Raw genomic sequence first — 16,444 nt, forward strand, 5'->3', positions numbered from 1 at the left:
CCCTCCTCTCTCCTTCGCTGCCCCCTTTCACCCCACTTTTGTCTAGCTACATTATAAACTCTTTGTGGCAGAATCTCTCTTTTTATGTGTATGTCCAGCATCTACCTCCCTGGAGCCCTGATCTTAGTTGGGGTCTCTAGGCACTAAACAAACATTTTAATAATAAATAATGCGGAACTACATATGTTAGTCCATGCTAGATGTGTACACATGAATACATGTGAGTATCTGCATATAGGCGTGGGAGTCAGTTTCTACAGATTTATTTATATAGGTATATGGACAAGTATGCATTTCTGTGGTTGTGCGCTATGGATTTGTATTTGGGCTTCAGGAGTGGGCCATTAATGGATCCATTGCAGCTGTGATAATGTGTGGTCCTAATTCTACACATAAAATTACAGTAACTTTAGTGAACAAAAAACATGGAGCTGATTACGAAAAATGGGAAAGGGGAGGGAAAGAATCATGAAAACCTTTGTGAAATTTCATTTTTTTTAACATTAGCCTTTTTGACTATTTTGCTGCCAGCTCTAGCGTCAGGTAACAAATAAAACATGAAATTAGCATAATACATCTGTCAAAACAATAAATATGCCTGTTTGGGCCTTGCAGTGAAAATGAGCAGATGAGCAAGGATCGGGGAGAGCAAGTGATGGAGGGAGGGGGGATGGAGTGAGAGGGGGTGGGGCCTCAGGAAGGGGCTGGGCCTCAGGGAAGGGGCGGGGCAGTGGGCTGGGCAAGGGGGTTCAGTTTCTGCAATTAGAAAGTTGGCAACTCGGGTTTCAGCCCTGCAGTGTGTCAAGGCTGGCTTTAGCATTGCAGTGCGCTGGGGCTGGGGACTTCTGCCCTGGGATGCACCAGGGCTCAGGACTCCAAGCTCCCAGCTTTAGCCCTATGGGGCGGAGGGGCTCGGGGCTTCTGCACCACAGTGTGCTGGGGCTCGGGGTTTCAGGCTTTAGTCCTGTAGGGCACTGGGGCTCGGGGTTTCTGCCCCGCAGGCACCGGGACTCCGGGCTTTAGCTCTGCGGTTTAGGGGGACTCAGGACCCCCCAGGGGGTGGCAGACCCACAGTTGAGAACCACTGATCTAGTCCATCCCTCCACAATGAATCAGGCTTAATATACCTAGATCAGTGGTTCTCAAACTTATTTGATTATGCTCCACTTCCTTGTGTCTGTAGTAGCAGTAGTCAGGGTGCCCAGCCAGCAGCCACTGCTCTCCAGTCGCCCAGGTCTGAATGTGCTTCTTGTCCTATCCTCAGAGGTTAAAGAGAACAAGTTTTCTCCCTCCTCCTTGTAACAACCTTTTAAGTACTTGAAAACTATTATCCTGTCCCCTCTCAGTCTTCTCTTCTCCAGACTAAAAAACCCAGTTTTTTCAATCTTCCCTCATAGGTCATGTTTTCTAGACCTTTAATCATTTTGTTGCTCTTCTCTGGACTTTCTCCAATTTGTTCACATCTTTCCTGAAATGTGGCGCTCAGAACTGGACACAATACTCCAGTTGAGGCCTAATCAGTATAGAGTAGAGTGGAAGAATTACTTCTCATGTCTTGCTTACAACACTCCAGCTAATACAGCCGAGAATAATGTTTGCTTTTTTTTTGCAAATGTGTTCCACTGTTGACTCATATTTAGCTAGTGATCCACTATGACCCCCAGATCCCTTTCCGCAGTACCCTCCTTTCTAGGCAGTCATTTCCCATTTTGTATTTGTGCAACTGATTCTTCCTTCCTAAGTGGAGTACTTTGCATTTGTCCTTATTGAATTTCATCCTATTTACTTCCCTTAACCTTCTCTTCTCTAGACTAAATATGCACAATTTTTTCAATCTTTCCCTGTTCAACTTGTTCACATCTTTGTTAAAGATTGGTGCCCCAGTTTGGACACTTACTTGCAACACTGCTGTTAATACACCTTTGTCTTTTTTGCAAAAAACTACATCACATTGTATTTGTTTCAGGAAGCCTCCCTCCCAATCCCTGGCATATAGGAACCAGGACCACAACCCAAATCTCGCTGTCCTGTAGGTTCCTTTTCTGCAAATACTTTTTCGGATTGGTCTTTTTATATGGAATACCCATCTAAGAATTAGGAGAGGGCTTTTGGGGAATTGTTTGGTGGGTCTGGGAAGCAGCAATGTCTGCAGAGTGGGCAAGCTTCAACAGGGAGATAAAGGCTGCCAATGATGTAATTTCCTACTTTATTGTTGCTCTAATGCTAGCTAGTCCCCAGCGGCCCTTCACCTTGGAGAGCAGCCAGTGAAGGTTAATATGAAGCAGAGGCTGGTTAATACTGCACCTCCTCCAGCCTAGGCCTGGGACACAGCTGCCAGCTGTATCTGCCTGGTGGCTATATACTCAGGGCTTTACAGAAATGTAATGAAAAGGCCCCTAGGGTTGCCAACTTTCTAATTCCACAAACCCGAAAACCTTTGCCCTTCCCCCTGCCCCACCCCTTCCCTGAGGCCCCGCCCCTTCTCTGAGGTCCCATCCCCACTTTCTCCAGCTCCCTTCCTTCTATCACTCACTCTCCTCCACCCTCACTCACTTTAACTGGGCTGGAACAGGGGGTTGGGGTGTGGGAGGGGGTGAGGGCTCCAGCTGGGGGTGCAGGCTCTAGGGTGGGGCTGGGGATGAGGGGTTTGGGGTGCAGGAGGGGGCTCCAGGCTGGGCCAAGGGGTTTAGAGTGTGGGAGCAGGCTCAGGGCTGGGGCAGGGGTGCAGGAGGGGGTGCAGACTCCGGCTGGGGGTGTGGGCTCTGGGGATGACGGGTTTGGGGTGCAGGAGGAAGCTCCGGGCTGGGCCAAGTGGTTTGGAGTGTGGGAGGAGGCTCAGGACTGGGGCAGCTGCCGGCTCCAGGAGAGACTTTGGATGCAGAAGGGGGTTCTGACATGGGGCAGGGGGGTTGGGGTGTGAGGTGTAACGATGCTACCTTTGATGGGACACAATTGAGAATATCAATTCAGGACAAATTGCTTAGAGCAGGGCAGTCACAGCCCAAGGCTGGGTGTCCTTTATTATTAAGGCATGCCAAACCAGCCAAACAGAGAGGACTTCGGTTTTATCCCACTGGCTAACCAGAAGTCATACAAGCAATTCCCTCAGATACTGCAGTTCCCTTGTATCGCCACCAGCACCATCATTATGGGGATGGATGGTTATGAAAACCAATACCCCAGTAAAAGAAAAAAGGATCTCCTGACCCCAAGGACCAAGCCCCAGATCCAGGTCAATATACCAGTTAGATCTTACCCACAAAAATCACACTGTTGCCAATCCTTTAGAATCCAAAATCTAAAGGTTTATTCATAAAAAGAAAGAAATATAGATGACAGCTAAAAGTGGTCAAAGTAGTCAATTACATACAGCAATGGCAAAGTTCTTGGTTCAGGCTTCTGGCAGTGATGGAATAAACTGCAGGCTCAAATCAAGTCTCTGGAGTACATCCACAGCTTGGATAGGTCATTCAGTCCTTTGTTTGGTGCTTCAGTATAGCAAAGTTCCTCCAGAGGTAAGAAGCAGGATTGAAGAGAAAATGGAGATGATGCAGCTGAGCTTTTGCCATGTGGCTTGTTCTTCCTTTGTTCCAAACACAACCTACCCAGCATATGGCATAGAAAAACCTTAGAGTTCTGTCCATATGCATGTCCCTGCATGCCTTGCTGAGCCACAAGGTGTACCTGCCTTCTCTCAATGGGTCAATTGTATAGTTGATGGTGCTTAATGGGCCATCAATCAGGCTAGGCAGTGCTGATGCCAAATTTTCTGGGGTGTCACCCAGAAGCATACCACAAGTTTGAAATACAGATAGTCTAGAGCCAATACTTATAACTTTAAATACAAAATGATACATGCATACAGATAGCATAATTATAACCAGCAAATCATAATCTTTTGATAGGCATCCTACTTGATCTCCTTTGTACAAGATTTGGTGCAATTATAGGACCTTGGTTGCAACAATGATTTATACGGTCATAGTTCACGTCAGTAACATCACAGAGGTCTGGGAGGGAGTTAGGGTGCGGGAGGGGGTCCTGACCTGGGGCAGGAGGTTGGGGTGCATGGTCTGGGAAGGAGTCAGGGTGTGGGTTCCGACTTGGGGCAGAGGTTCCCAGCCAATGGGAGCTGCGGAGCCGGTGCTTGGGGTAGGGCCAGCATGCGGAGTTTCCCTGATTGCCCCTGCATGTAAGGGCTGGACATGCTGGCTGCTCCCGGGAGCCGCATGGAGCTATGGCAGGCAGGGAGCCTGCCTTAGCCCCACTGTGGCGCCGACTGGAATGTTAACGGCCTGGTCAGCATCTGCCAGGGTCCCTTTTCGGCCGAGCATGCTGGTCGAAAACCAGACGCCTGGCAACCCTACGCCCTGTCCTGCAGCCGGCCAGTACACTCTGTGACTCTGGCCTGTTGGCGAGAGGCCCAAGAGGGATGGACGAAAGCAGGGCTTGGCCATGTGCTGGGGCTTTAAGAATGGCTTATGTGACGCTGCCTTTTATTTGCCATCTGGGTTCTGAAGCCCCAGAGAAACATGGCGGCCGAGATCTCGCTGCCCCGTCCATTCGCCTCCGCTGTGAAGAGGGCAGGCGCAGACCGACGCGGCCCGGCCCCGGGGATATGAGGGGGGCTTTGCCGCCCTTCCCCTTCGAGCCGGGCACGCGGAGAGTCTCGCGCCGCAGGGAGGGCAGAGCGCGCACCGGTCCCGGCCCGCCGGGACTCTCCCTCTGTGACTGTGGGCTGCGCGCATCCCGGCCCGGGGGGCTGCGTTGAAGGGGCACGTCCAACTCGGCAAAGAGAAGCCGCGCGGCTGTGACGCAGACGTTCCCCTGTGAAGAAACTGCATTTACAGGAAAAGGAGGACTTGTGGCACCTTCCAGACTAAGCAATTTAAATGCTCAGATACATTGGTTAGCCTCGCAGGTGCCACAAGTCCTCCTTTTCTTTTTGCGGAGGCGGCGGCGGCGGCGGCTGCTCTGACACCTGGATTTACAGGTTCCGACATCAATTTGGCGGGAGTTCTCCAGAACCAGCGAAGGGGCTCCGGCTCCGCCTTCCGCGTGCTGGGCGCCTTCCCGCCGCCTCCCTTTCGGGCGCCCTCCGCCAGAGGGTTGTTTCCCCGCAGCACCCCGGCATCGGCCGCGACGCTCCGGGAAGTCCGTGGGAGGGACGCGGCCGCTTGCCACCGGCTGCTGTTGACGGCGGCGCGGCCCTAGGGCCCCAGAGACGCCCGCGGATCTCTCGGCTTTAGGGCGCCGCCCAGACCGGAGCGGGCGGCCGCTCTTCCCTCCCAGCTCCTCTCTATGGTCGCAGGTCCCAGTTCCCGCCGCCCACTCCCGTTCGTCACGTGGGCAGCGGTTTCCGGCGGGGACTCGCCGCGGCTGGAGCCGGGAGGCGGCGGACGCTCGCCGCGTGGGTCGGTGAGTGCGGTCCGCGTGGGGCCCCCTGCGCCCCCCACTCCGGGGGGCCCCGCGCATCAGCCCCGCCCCCTCCCGCCGGGTCGGTTTCGGGGAAACCGGGGATTCGCGCCCCCGCTGCCGGGGGCGGTTACACGGCCCCGGGCTCAGCCCCCGCCGCTCGCTGCGGGCCGGGGGTCCCGCTCCCCTCCCCCGCTCCCCAGCGGAGCCCCGCAGCGCGGGGCGGGCGTGACACCTGGGGGCGCTGCCCCGGGGCCAGGGCGGATTCAGCCCCCCCAGCGCCCCGCTGCAGAGGCGGGGCAGGACACCCCCCGGGGGCTGCTTTGAATCGCTGACAGCGAGACCCGCGGGCGCGAGAGCAGCCCCTGCCGGGCACCCGCCTCTGGGCGTGCCGGGGCGCGGTGTGAACCCGTCTCCTGCCGGCTGAGGGGTCCCCACTGATGCTCCCCGAGGCGCTGATCCTGGGAGCTGCCCTGGGCGGAGGCGGCTGCTGCCCGCCCCCGGGAAGCTGGCAGGGTTGGGGCTCAGCTTTGGCGCTACCAGCAAGTAAGAATAACAATAAAAGCCCGTCTCGCAGCGAGCCTAGCTGTGCTCCGTTTCTGAGCTCTGACGCAGCGGCAGCAATAACTCAGCAGTAACTAACTGTCTGATAACTAAAAAAGAAAAGGTGAGGTGGGGTGGAGAGGAGGCAGCACATGGAGCAAGGAGCTGGAGGTCCCCGCTTCCCATGAGCCGGGTAGGGAGCCTGCCCCCAGCCCTGCCACCTTCCCCACCCCCTGGGCCGCGACCCTCCTCGATCACCCACGGCACCCCGCCAGGCCGCACCCCTCCCCTCCAAACACCCACTGTGCCCCCCAAGCCGCTCCCCTCCCTCATCCCAAGTTTTATTCAGGGGTATATAGTAAAAGTCATGGACAGGTCATGGGCACAAAAGAAAAATTCCCAGCCCGATGACCTGTCCATGACTTTTACTAAAAATACCCATGACTAAAACATTGCCTCAATTATCAGCTATATAAGGTTTGGCCAGATAGAGGCCCTGAGACTACCTGTTGTCCTAGGCTTGTTGCAAATGGTTGAGTTGAAAACAGAAATTTCTACACTTCCTGTCCTGCTGCTCAGAAAACTGCATCAGCAGAAGTGGATTTGACCAGCTCTTACCGTTACTTCTGCAGCAGGGGTATGAGAGCTCACCTTTTCATTGGATAAACTTTCTTCTGATAAGTTTATGCCAGTAGCATACACTTTTCTCAAATTATATATATAACTCAAAAACTTTTTAATGCACAGTTAAAAATCACAATTGGCCAGGTTACACGCTGTGGAAGCTTTTCTTTTGTGATTTTTAACTTGCAACGTTAATGTTGCATTCCTATACATTTAATTGCCTAGCTTTCTTTTAAAAGTAGGTGTGGGAATGACCCCTACGTATATGCGCTTCCTTGTGGTATAGATACATTTCAGGTAAACTGTGTGCGTATCAGCTGGGCATGTCTTTAACTACACGAGTAACAGGTATGCTCGTCAAAGACCACATAGTTTATTAAAATAAATTTGTTAGTCTCTAAGGTGCCACAAGTACTCCTTTTCTTTTTACAGTTTATTGGGGATTCTTTTATGGTGTTCTTCACACAATGCACAGTCAACCTGTGGAGCTCCTTGCCGGAGGACGTTGTGAAGGCCAAGACTAATAACAGGGTTCAAAAAAGAACTAGATCAGTTCATGGAGGTTAGGTCCATCAGTGGCTATTAGCCAGGATGGACAGGGATGGTGTCCCTAGCCTCTGTTTGTCAGAAGCTGGGACTGGGCAACAGGGGATGGATCACTTGATGATTACCTGTTCTGTTCATTCCCTCTGGGGTACCTGGCATTGACCAATGTCGGAAGACAGGATACTGGGGTAGATGGACCTTTGGTCTGACCCAGTATGGCTGTTCTTATGGTCTTACGTATTCACAAGAACTGCGCTCCAGTTAGGAGAGATCCCAAGATGTGCTTGAGGACCTGCTCTCCACACAAAAATTTGAAGTTTCTGTCCTGCTGGAGAATCCAGTGTATTGCTCCCTCTTGAAATCTGACTTATTTAATCTCTCCCCACTTAAAAAAAAAAATGTAAAAACTTATTTTTTCAGAGGTATTTTTAAGTTACTACCACAGTTGCTGTAGTGTGTTTTTTTGTTTTGTTTTGTTTACTCACCTTGTTTATGAATTTTTTGAGGCTGGGATGTTCTTTTTATTAGTTAATGAGAATTGTTTTGATGGTGGTGGCACTTTTGCAATGGAGCAGTCGGGGCGGAGCTTTGTGAATAAAATTTTTATTTGGGGATGCAAAGTCTGAATTGTGAGTGTTATATAGTGATTAACTAGCTTTCTTTTAAAAACCATCTGAGGAGTTGAGGGGAGTAGAATGAGTTTGGGTGCCCGGCCATTTGAAAGGAGGGTTCAGGTTAGGAGGCAGCACTAAGGCAAACAGTTGTCTCCATATTTTGGAAAAAACTGCTCATTTAAATAGCTGTAATTGTGCTGCTTACAATGTAACATTTTCTTTTGCTGTGTATGCTCAATCTTGCATTTTTATACAGTAGAATCTCAGTTACAAATACCTTGGGAATGAAGGTTCTTTGTAACTCTGCACAAAATGTTATGGTGGTTCTTTCAAAAGTTTACAACTGAACATTGTCTTAATACAGCTTTAAAACTTTATTATGCAGAAGAAAAATGCTGGTTTTCCTTTACTTTTTTAGTAGTTTACATTTAACATAGTACTGTACTGTATTTCCTTTTTTTTTTTTGTTTGTTTGTGTCTCTGCTGCTGCCTGATTGGATACTTCTAGTTCCAAATGAGGTGTGTGGTTGACGGGTCTGTTTATAACTCTGGTGTTTGTAATTCTGAGCTTCTACTGTAATTTTATTTTGGAGGAATTTTTTTCATTTAATAGAGCACCTGTTCATTGAAAACTGTCAATTTCGCAGTTAATCTGTTTCTGAGTTACATTTTTTGTGGGTGTGTCATAACCATACAGCTAAGGGTAGCCTAGAATTCCTCCTTACCTGTAAGGGGTTAAGAAGTTCAGATAACCTGGTTGGCACCTGACCAAAGGGACCAATGGAGAAAGAAGATACTTTCAAATCTTGGGGGCAGGAAAGGGGGAATTTGGAGGCTTTGTTGGTGTGCTCTCTGGGGAAAGCAGAGAGGCATCAGGTCAAAAAAAACCTCCTTCTCCTATAAACCATCCTGTACAAGTCTCTCATATTACACAGAGAGTAAGTAAATAAGGCAAGGTGCGTTAGATTACCTTTTGTTTTCAGCTTGTGAATTTTCCCTTTGCTAGAGGGAGATTTATCCCGGATTTTCTGTAACTTTAAAGTTTTGCCTACAGGGGAATCCATTGTGTTTTGAATCTGTAAATACTGTAAAGTATTTACCATCCTGATTTTACAGAGGTGATTCTTTTACCTTTTCTTTAAATAAAACCCTACTTTTAAGAACCTGACTGATTTTCCCATTGTTCCAAGACCCAGGGATTTGGGTCTTTGATCATTTTGTAACCGATTGGTTAGGATATTATTCTCAAGCCTCCCCAGGAAAGGGGGTGTAAGGGTTTGGGGGGATTGCTGGGGAAGAGGAACTCCAAGTGGTCCTTTTCCCTGGTTCTTTGTTAAATCACTTGGTGGTGGTGGCAGCATTACTTAAACCCAAGGTACAAGGGAGAATTTGTGCCTGGGGAGTTTTTAACCTAAGCTGGTAGAAATAAGCTTAGGGGGTCTTTCATGCGGGTCCTCACGTCTGTACCTTAGAATTCAGAGTGCGGGAGGGAACCCTGACAGGGTGCGAGGGAAGACAGTTAGCATTTTTCTTCAGTGCAAAGTATATATTTTATACCCATCCTCCACTCTCCTTCAGAAGTAACTTAATGGATTGTCCTCAAACTTAAACACCTCTAGGATGGAGAACAAGCATAATATATTTCATTCCAAAGGATGATTTAAAAAAAAAAAATTGTTGGTGAGTAAAAACAAGCTGTTCTAACAAGAGAAAAATTTGCACCATAACAGCAGTTGCAATCAATTACTGCTATATGGTTTGTGATTACATAATGGAAATTATATTGGAATGCATTTATGCATGCCCAGAGGCAGATAAAGATGAGCTGAAAATCAAAAGCTTGTAAGATCTTAGAGCAGGGATCGGCAACCTTTGTCATGTGGCCCACCAGGGTAAGCCCCCTGGTGGGCTGGGCCGGTTTGTTTACCTGCCAGGTCCGCAGGTTCAGCCGATTGCAGCTCCCACTGGCCAGGGTTCGTTGCTCCAGGCCAATGGGGGCTGCGGGAAGCGGCGTGGGCCGAGGGATGTGCTGGCTGCTGCTTCCCGCAGCCCCCATTGGCCTGTGGGAGCTGCGATTGTCCGAACCTGTGGACACGGCAGATAAACAAACTGGCCTGGCCCGCCTGGGGGCTATCCTGGCGGGCCGCGTGCCAAAGGTTGCCAATCCCTGTCTTAGAAGCAATATGGGTATAGATGCTACCTGTTTAGTTTGGGACCAAAATGTAAGTTTTGTAAAACCGTTTAACGTGAATAGATTATTTTTTATTGAAACAGGATTTGTATTTCAATATTCTCATGTATTGCTGTGAACTCATACACAGCATTGAGCTAGTACATGAGAATTGAAAGTCACAAACTAAAATGTAGCTTCTAAGTCTCGTGTTAACTGTCCAAAAGAAGTGAAATCTGTCAAGTGAATTGGATTTAAAATTTTCATTTTTAATTATTCTGTGTGGATGTGCTATTACTAACACAGGCAAGGGGTTTAAGAAAGATTGCCCTGACAGGCAGGATGTGGATAAATTGGAGAGAGTCCAGCGAAGGGCAACAAAAATGATTAGGGGTCTGGAACACATGAGTTATGAGGAGAGGCTGAGGGAGCTGGGATTGTTTAGCCTGCAGAAGAGAAGAATGAGGGGGGATTTGATAGCTGCTTTCAACTCCCTGAAAGGGGGTTCCAAAGAGGATGGCTCTAAACTGTTCTCAATGGTAGCAGATGACAGAACGAGGAGTAATGGTCTCAAGTTGCAGTGGGGGAGGTTTAGATTGGATATTAGGAAAAACTTTTTCACTAAGAGGGTGGTGAAACACTGGAATGCGTTACCTAGGGAGGTGGTAGAATCTCCTTCCTTAGAGGTTTTTAAGGTCAGGCTTGACAAAGCCCTGGCTGGGATGATTTAACTGGGAATTGGTCCTGCTTCGAGCAGGGGGTTGGACTAGATGACCTTCTGGGGTCCCTTCCAACCCTGATATTCTATGATTCTATGACAGTATACATATAAAACATAAAGTTGCAGACTTTACTTTCTCTTCTGGCAAGAAAATATGCCTTCCGTAAACAGAGTTACAAGTGATGAATTTTGTTAGAAGTTTTTATATTTGGTCAGCAATATCCCAGTTTTCTTTAATTAAAAAAAAAATCCCTTTGGGTTTGTTAGTTTAATGGTGAATTTTGTGTTTCTGTGTGTATCAAGTTTCCCCAAAATCAATATAAATATGGAAAATTTATGGTGGCTGGGATTTTGCTTGTTCTGGCAGATACCACAACATCTAGTGTAATGATTTCTCAGGTTCTTAAGGTAGTGGTTGTCAAATACAGGACTAATTCTATACATTTAACTACAGTATTATGCATTTTCTGATTTTATAATCTTAAAAACAAAACTTAAAAACTAAAGAAAAAATAATTCTGAATTTCTACATTGTAGGTTAATATCTCAAATTGAATGTAAGATTAGTAGAAAATCTTTACTAGAATATTTGATTTGATTACTAAACATTTGAGTACTTTTTTTGGCAAGGTCCAGTTATTTTTATGAAACTACTTAATGAACCCTGATATTTATATATTTTTATTTCAGAAACTGAATATTATACTGGTATGAAGTCTGGGATTTGCTATAGTATAATTATTGCTAAAGTGAGTCTTGGACTAGTGCAAAAAAACTGTGCTAAACTAACAATCCAGTGAAAGTTTTATGAACTGATCCCTTTGAACTGCCAGCATTAAGACATGAATACTACATACCACTGAATTTTGGAGGCACTCAGATTTCGAATAGTATAAATCATTATTTTTATCCCAGGAAGGCTGAGAGTTATTGGCCCTTAAAATCATATAATGACATCTTGCTTTTTATTTTTCTGCTTGAATCCTGACATGATTTTAACTGCCACTATCAGGACCCATTACAGCCAGACATCAGTGCTTCATACAATCAGAAATCTTAGAAACAACTTTCATCTGGTATAGAATATTAATCTATTGGGTTGTGGTATCAGCTGCTAAAATTCTGTTAGTTCTAAAGTGGAGGTATGGTGCAGTACACAAGATTATCAGAATGTAGGAACCTTAAGGTGCAGTGTTTTGTGATTTGATAAAGCTAGAAGCAGTGTGTCAGTACAAATATGTTAAAGCTTTGATTCTGAACTAGAAAGTGTCTCTAAAAATGGCATCATGGGGTTTCATTTTTTCTCATTGTGTACCTAGGTTAGGAAAATTTATGAGCATTTTATCTGTGCTGGTGCATCTGCATGGCTGCTAGTGACAGTACAAACTATAACATAGGCAGGGCACAGACAGGATTTTTACCACCACATTACCTACACCCTGTCTATCACTACAGCTTCTGCTGTTGGTAGCAATGGTGCAAAAATGTTTATACGCTTTCCTAGAGGAAAGCCAATATGCCTTGACTTTTCAGTCTTTTTATGTTTATTTTATTTATTTTCTCCTAATTACCATTGCTGCAAACTTAACCTGTGGTTTGAGAGTCAAGCAGCCAGGTTCTTTCCTTTTCACTCATTGCGTTAGCAATGAAAGTTTTGTAGGTCAGATTAGGGCCTCAATTACACTTGTGCAATCTGGTTGTCTTATTTGTGTTGTTAGATGTGCAGCTGGTTGGGATTTTCTGACTGATGCACAAATGGAATAGAACCCTGCTCTAGGAGCTGCATTGACTTTGCAGTGCTAACATGAGTAAAAAGTCGTAAAAAATGTGCTGTTTGTTGGGAAAGAAAAGCAGATTTCACTCTGAATGCAGGTAGGGAGCAGTTATATTGCTTAAGAAGGTGCCCTTCTTTGTAAGTCTTTTTCAGATCTGAGCCATACTTTAAGGAGCAATAAACTATTCCAGAAGCCAGTTCTTGAGAAGAATAGACATGGTTTTACCGTAAGTTATTTGATTGCCCGTTGTTTAATTAACAATTTGAACGTCTCTCTGCAGAGCTTCAAAATGACTAAAAAGAGGAAACACCAAGAGGATTTCCAAAAGGTGAAGCTAAAAGTTGGAAAAAAGAAGCCTAGACTAGAAAATGCAACTGATACAAACTTCAAAACGAAGGCCATACATCTTCCTGAACAGCTTAAAGAGGATGGAATACTTCCCACGAACAATAGAAAACTTAACATAAAGGTATGGTAAGGTAAAAGTTTCAGCAGTGATTTGACAATTTATTATGTTTTTTAACAAAGGTTGTGTTTGAGCACTGTCTCACTGACCTTGACCAAATGCTGGACTATGGATACTTGTGAAGTTTAGATAGTGGCTTGGGTCTTTGGATGAGCTAATAACCTAAGGCAGAGATTTTAAAAAATAGGAGCCGGAAGTTAAATATTGTTTAGGAAGCTTTAACTCAAGACACTTGTTTTTTAAAATCTTGGTGTTATGTCATTAGTTTTTCATTAGTTTGTCCAGAGGCAGAAGGTTTCAAAAATAGACTCCTAAAGCCATATTTAACTTTAGGTTCCTGTTTTTCTTCATTTTTCATCTGCGTGCTATCCCCTCTCTAAGTCCATCTGTTGCAACCTGAAAGGAACTGCACCTTCATGATCTATCAAAGGCATCTGTTTTTGGCTCCTGGCTCTTCAGAGGTCACCTCTCTTGGGTAGGGATCTGTCTCTATCTCTTGACAGGGGTTTTTCCAGGCTGTAGTGTTTCCCGCCTACACTGTGATAGCCCTAATAAGCCAGACCACCTAAGCAGGCTTTCTCTGCACATTGCTTTCTCTCCAAAGGCTACGAACAGCTGTAATTGCCAGCAGTACAGGGTACCGCACAGGTCTTTCTAAGCAAATACATTTGCTCTTAATGTGAAGGCATTACAGAGAAAGCATTAAAAACAATAAAAGAACCTACACATCTGCTAAAAAGCTTACCAGAGGTGACCCCAACTCCAACCTGGGGTTCTGGTAGGTGTCAGTCCTTCGAAACACACAACTGGATTTTCCCCTGGGGTTACAAGTTCATAACTGTCTCAGATTCAGAACCAGAACTATTATGAGTATTCAGTCTTTCCTTTATATAGCTTAGGCTTATGATCTTGGTCTCATGTAACAGGTGATCAGCATGCAATGGCCACTCTTCAGGGCAATAACTTCATAAGACTGTGTTTTTGCATAACTGGACATAGGGACTGATGGTGCAAAAATGTATTTGCATTGACCTCCCCTTAGATCAGTGGTGGGCAACCTGTGGGGTGCATGCGGCCCATCAGGGTAATCCACTGGCGGGCCGTGAGACAGTTTGTTTACATTGACAGTCCACAGGCATGGCCACCCGCAGCTCCCAGTGGCCGTGGTTCACTGTTCCTGGCCAATGGGAGCTGCGGGTGGCCGTGCCTGTGGACAGTCAATGTAAACAAACTGTCTTGCGGCTCGCCAGCGGATTACCCTGATGGGCCGCAGGTTGCCCACCACTGCCTTAAATAGTCCTCAGGTCCTCATTGACCTGCCCTTAGCTAATCCCCAGGAAAACCAGTTAATACTTTTTGTTCCAAAAGTCCATTCTTGTCTGACACATTGTTCAATATAGTCCTTTTAATCAATACAGTCCAGCTCTCACATCTGTCACCTTTTCCCCTTCTAGAGGTTGCATACAATTCGAGCCACAATAATTCGTAAATGATTCTTTTAATATATTGGACTCCAAAGATACTTAAATTTAATTCAGTACGTTCTCCAAAGTACAGCAATTTTCTGCAATATATCTGTCACACCACCTTCCTTTCCTTGACTCTAGCTCTCCCACTGGAGGAGATGAGGGGCCACCTTCAAAGAAGTAAGTCTGCTATGGGTAACTTAAAAGCAGCTGTGCAGTCATAGCTGGCGTACTCCAGCTCTACTCCGCAGGTAGAAGTGGGTAAGAGAGAGTCTTGCTTGCTATTATTAATTCAGGAGGCACACAGATGTTATGATTATGAAGGTCATGTAAGTACCTAGATAGCAAACCATGAAATTATTGCATACTTCCTGTAATTAGGAAGGTAGGTGACTTGTTGGCTGTTATGCTCTAAAAGAAAGCATTTTTGGATCTGAAATTATTAAGCTCTTGATATAGTCCATTAAAACAGTTTCTATACCTATTAAGTCTTTTAAGAACAGATTAATACTAGAAAATGGGTCAGTTTAAAGTTTTTGAAGGAATAACTAGTAAATGTGTCTCTCTCTCTTCTTGTAGGATCTGCTTTCACAGATGCATCACTATAGTGCCGGAGTTAAGCAAAGTGCTCTTCTTGGGCTCAAAGAACTGCTGTCCCAGTATCCATTTATAATTGATGCACACCTTTCAAATATACTAAGTGAGGTGGCAGCTGTATTTACAGACAAGGACTGTGGTGTCAGAGTAGCAGCAATCCGGCTCCTTCAGTTCTTGGCTCCAAAAATCCGAGCCGAGCAGATTGCTCCATTTTTTCCTTTGGTAAGTGCCCACCTCTCCAGTGCCATGACTCATATCAGTGAAGGAATTCAGGAGGATTCTTTAAAGGTCTTGGACATCTTGTTGGAAGAGTACCCAGTCCTCCTTACTAATCGCTGTAGTATATTGCTGAAGAATTTTGTAGAGCTTATTTCTCACCAGCAGTTGTCAAAAAACCTGAAAAGTAGAGAGAAAATATCCTGGATGCTGTCTGTTAACCCTAACCGCAGAGTAACTTCACAGCAATGGAGGCTGAATGTACTGATCAGATTCAAGAAGTTTCTCCAAGCATTGGTAGATGGTTCCAGTGGATCAGAAGAAGATGAAGAGATCCAGGAGCAAAAGGAGAACTCCCAGTTCATGAGGAACTCAGTATGTATAAGCTGGAAGGAGCATGCCAGTAATCAGCAGCACATCCAGCTATATGAAAATGGTGGGTCACAACCAAGGATCAATTCAGCATTCAGACTAAGGTGAGAAAAATGTTACTTGTCTGATAGTTTCATTGAGTCAATTCTATATTTACAACTAAGCTAATATGAAACTGTTGTATGTTGTTGCTGCTGAGCCACAGGTGTTCATTTTTGTTCTAGGACTCTAGCGAGATTTATATTAGATCATTCAGTGAGATGGGTTATTTTACCACAACAATTTGATCAGGTTATGGAATATGAAAATATAGAAGTATTGAGCGATTGATAACCATACTCTATGTCCATTATGACTCTCTCAGTGCTGTTTTTCATTAACCACAAATAAAATGGTCATTTATACCACTTGTTACAAATTTTCAGTACAGGCCATCCTTCCATTACATCTTCCATGCAGATGGAACACCAGAGCATTATTTTTTACTGCGTATAAATGGAGAGTGTGAAGGCAAATCCCTTTTTAGTAGTAGAAGTTAAGTGTACTGGCCCAGAGAGCGTCTCATGCTTTAATGATGTGCATATTCTAATGTGATGTAGACACATTAACTTCAGGCCATGTGATCAGCACTTTTTTTTTTTTAACTGAGGAATTTTGAAGGCTCAAAAAGTTAACCTGTCTTGACTGTAACTTTGATCTCTTTTCTCCAACCTACAGTTTCTTTGCCTGAACATAAAATCTTTCATACTATCCATTTTATAAATACTGTCTGGCTGTCTGAGGTGTACAACTATGTGGCTATTTGGTATAATCACACAGGTCACTTATTTTGAGGTCACACATAGAATTGTCAGTGCGCACATGCTTTTCATCAAATTACCAATTTTCTAGATCAGTTCACTTATAGATAAAATGTGAC

General features: G+C 45.6%; 1 protein-coding gene across 3 annotated transcripts in view; it reads left to right on the top strand.

The window, feature by feature from the left end:
* Positions 1-3,300: 3,300 nt before the first annotated feature.
* TEX10 (testis expressed 10) overlaps positions 3,301-16,444 on the top strand; it is a 123,805-nt gene continuing 110,661 nt past the window's right edge. The window contains exons 1-4 of one of the 3 annotated variants that reach the window (XM_084620835.1): positions 3,301-5,418; positions 6,477-6,595; positions 12,689-12,877; positions 14,920-15,629. In XM_084620835.1, coding sequence (XP_084476961.1) covers positions 12,698-12,877; positions 14,920-15,629 — 890 coding nt within the window. In that variant the 5' untranslated portion in view covers positions 3,301-5,418; positions 6,477-6,595; positions 12,689-12,697. Of the gene's footprint in view, positions 5,419-6,476; positions 6,596-12,688; positions 12,878-14,481; positions 14,521-14,919; positions 15,630-16,444 lie in introns of those variants that run through there. The other 2 variants (XM_084620834.1, XM_084620836.1) reach the window with 2 other exon arrangements.

The sequence above is a fragment of the Lepidochelys olivacea genome (genome assembly GCF_965140295.1).
Source record: "Lepidochelys olivacea isolate rLepOli2 genome assembly, chromosome: 2".
In the NCBI taxonomy this organism is placed as follows: Eukaryota; Metazoa; Chordata; order Testudines; family Cheloniidae; genus Lepidochelys; species Lepidochelys olivacea.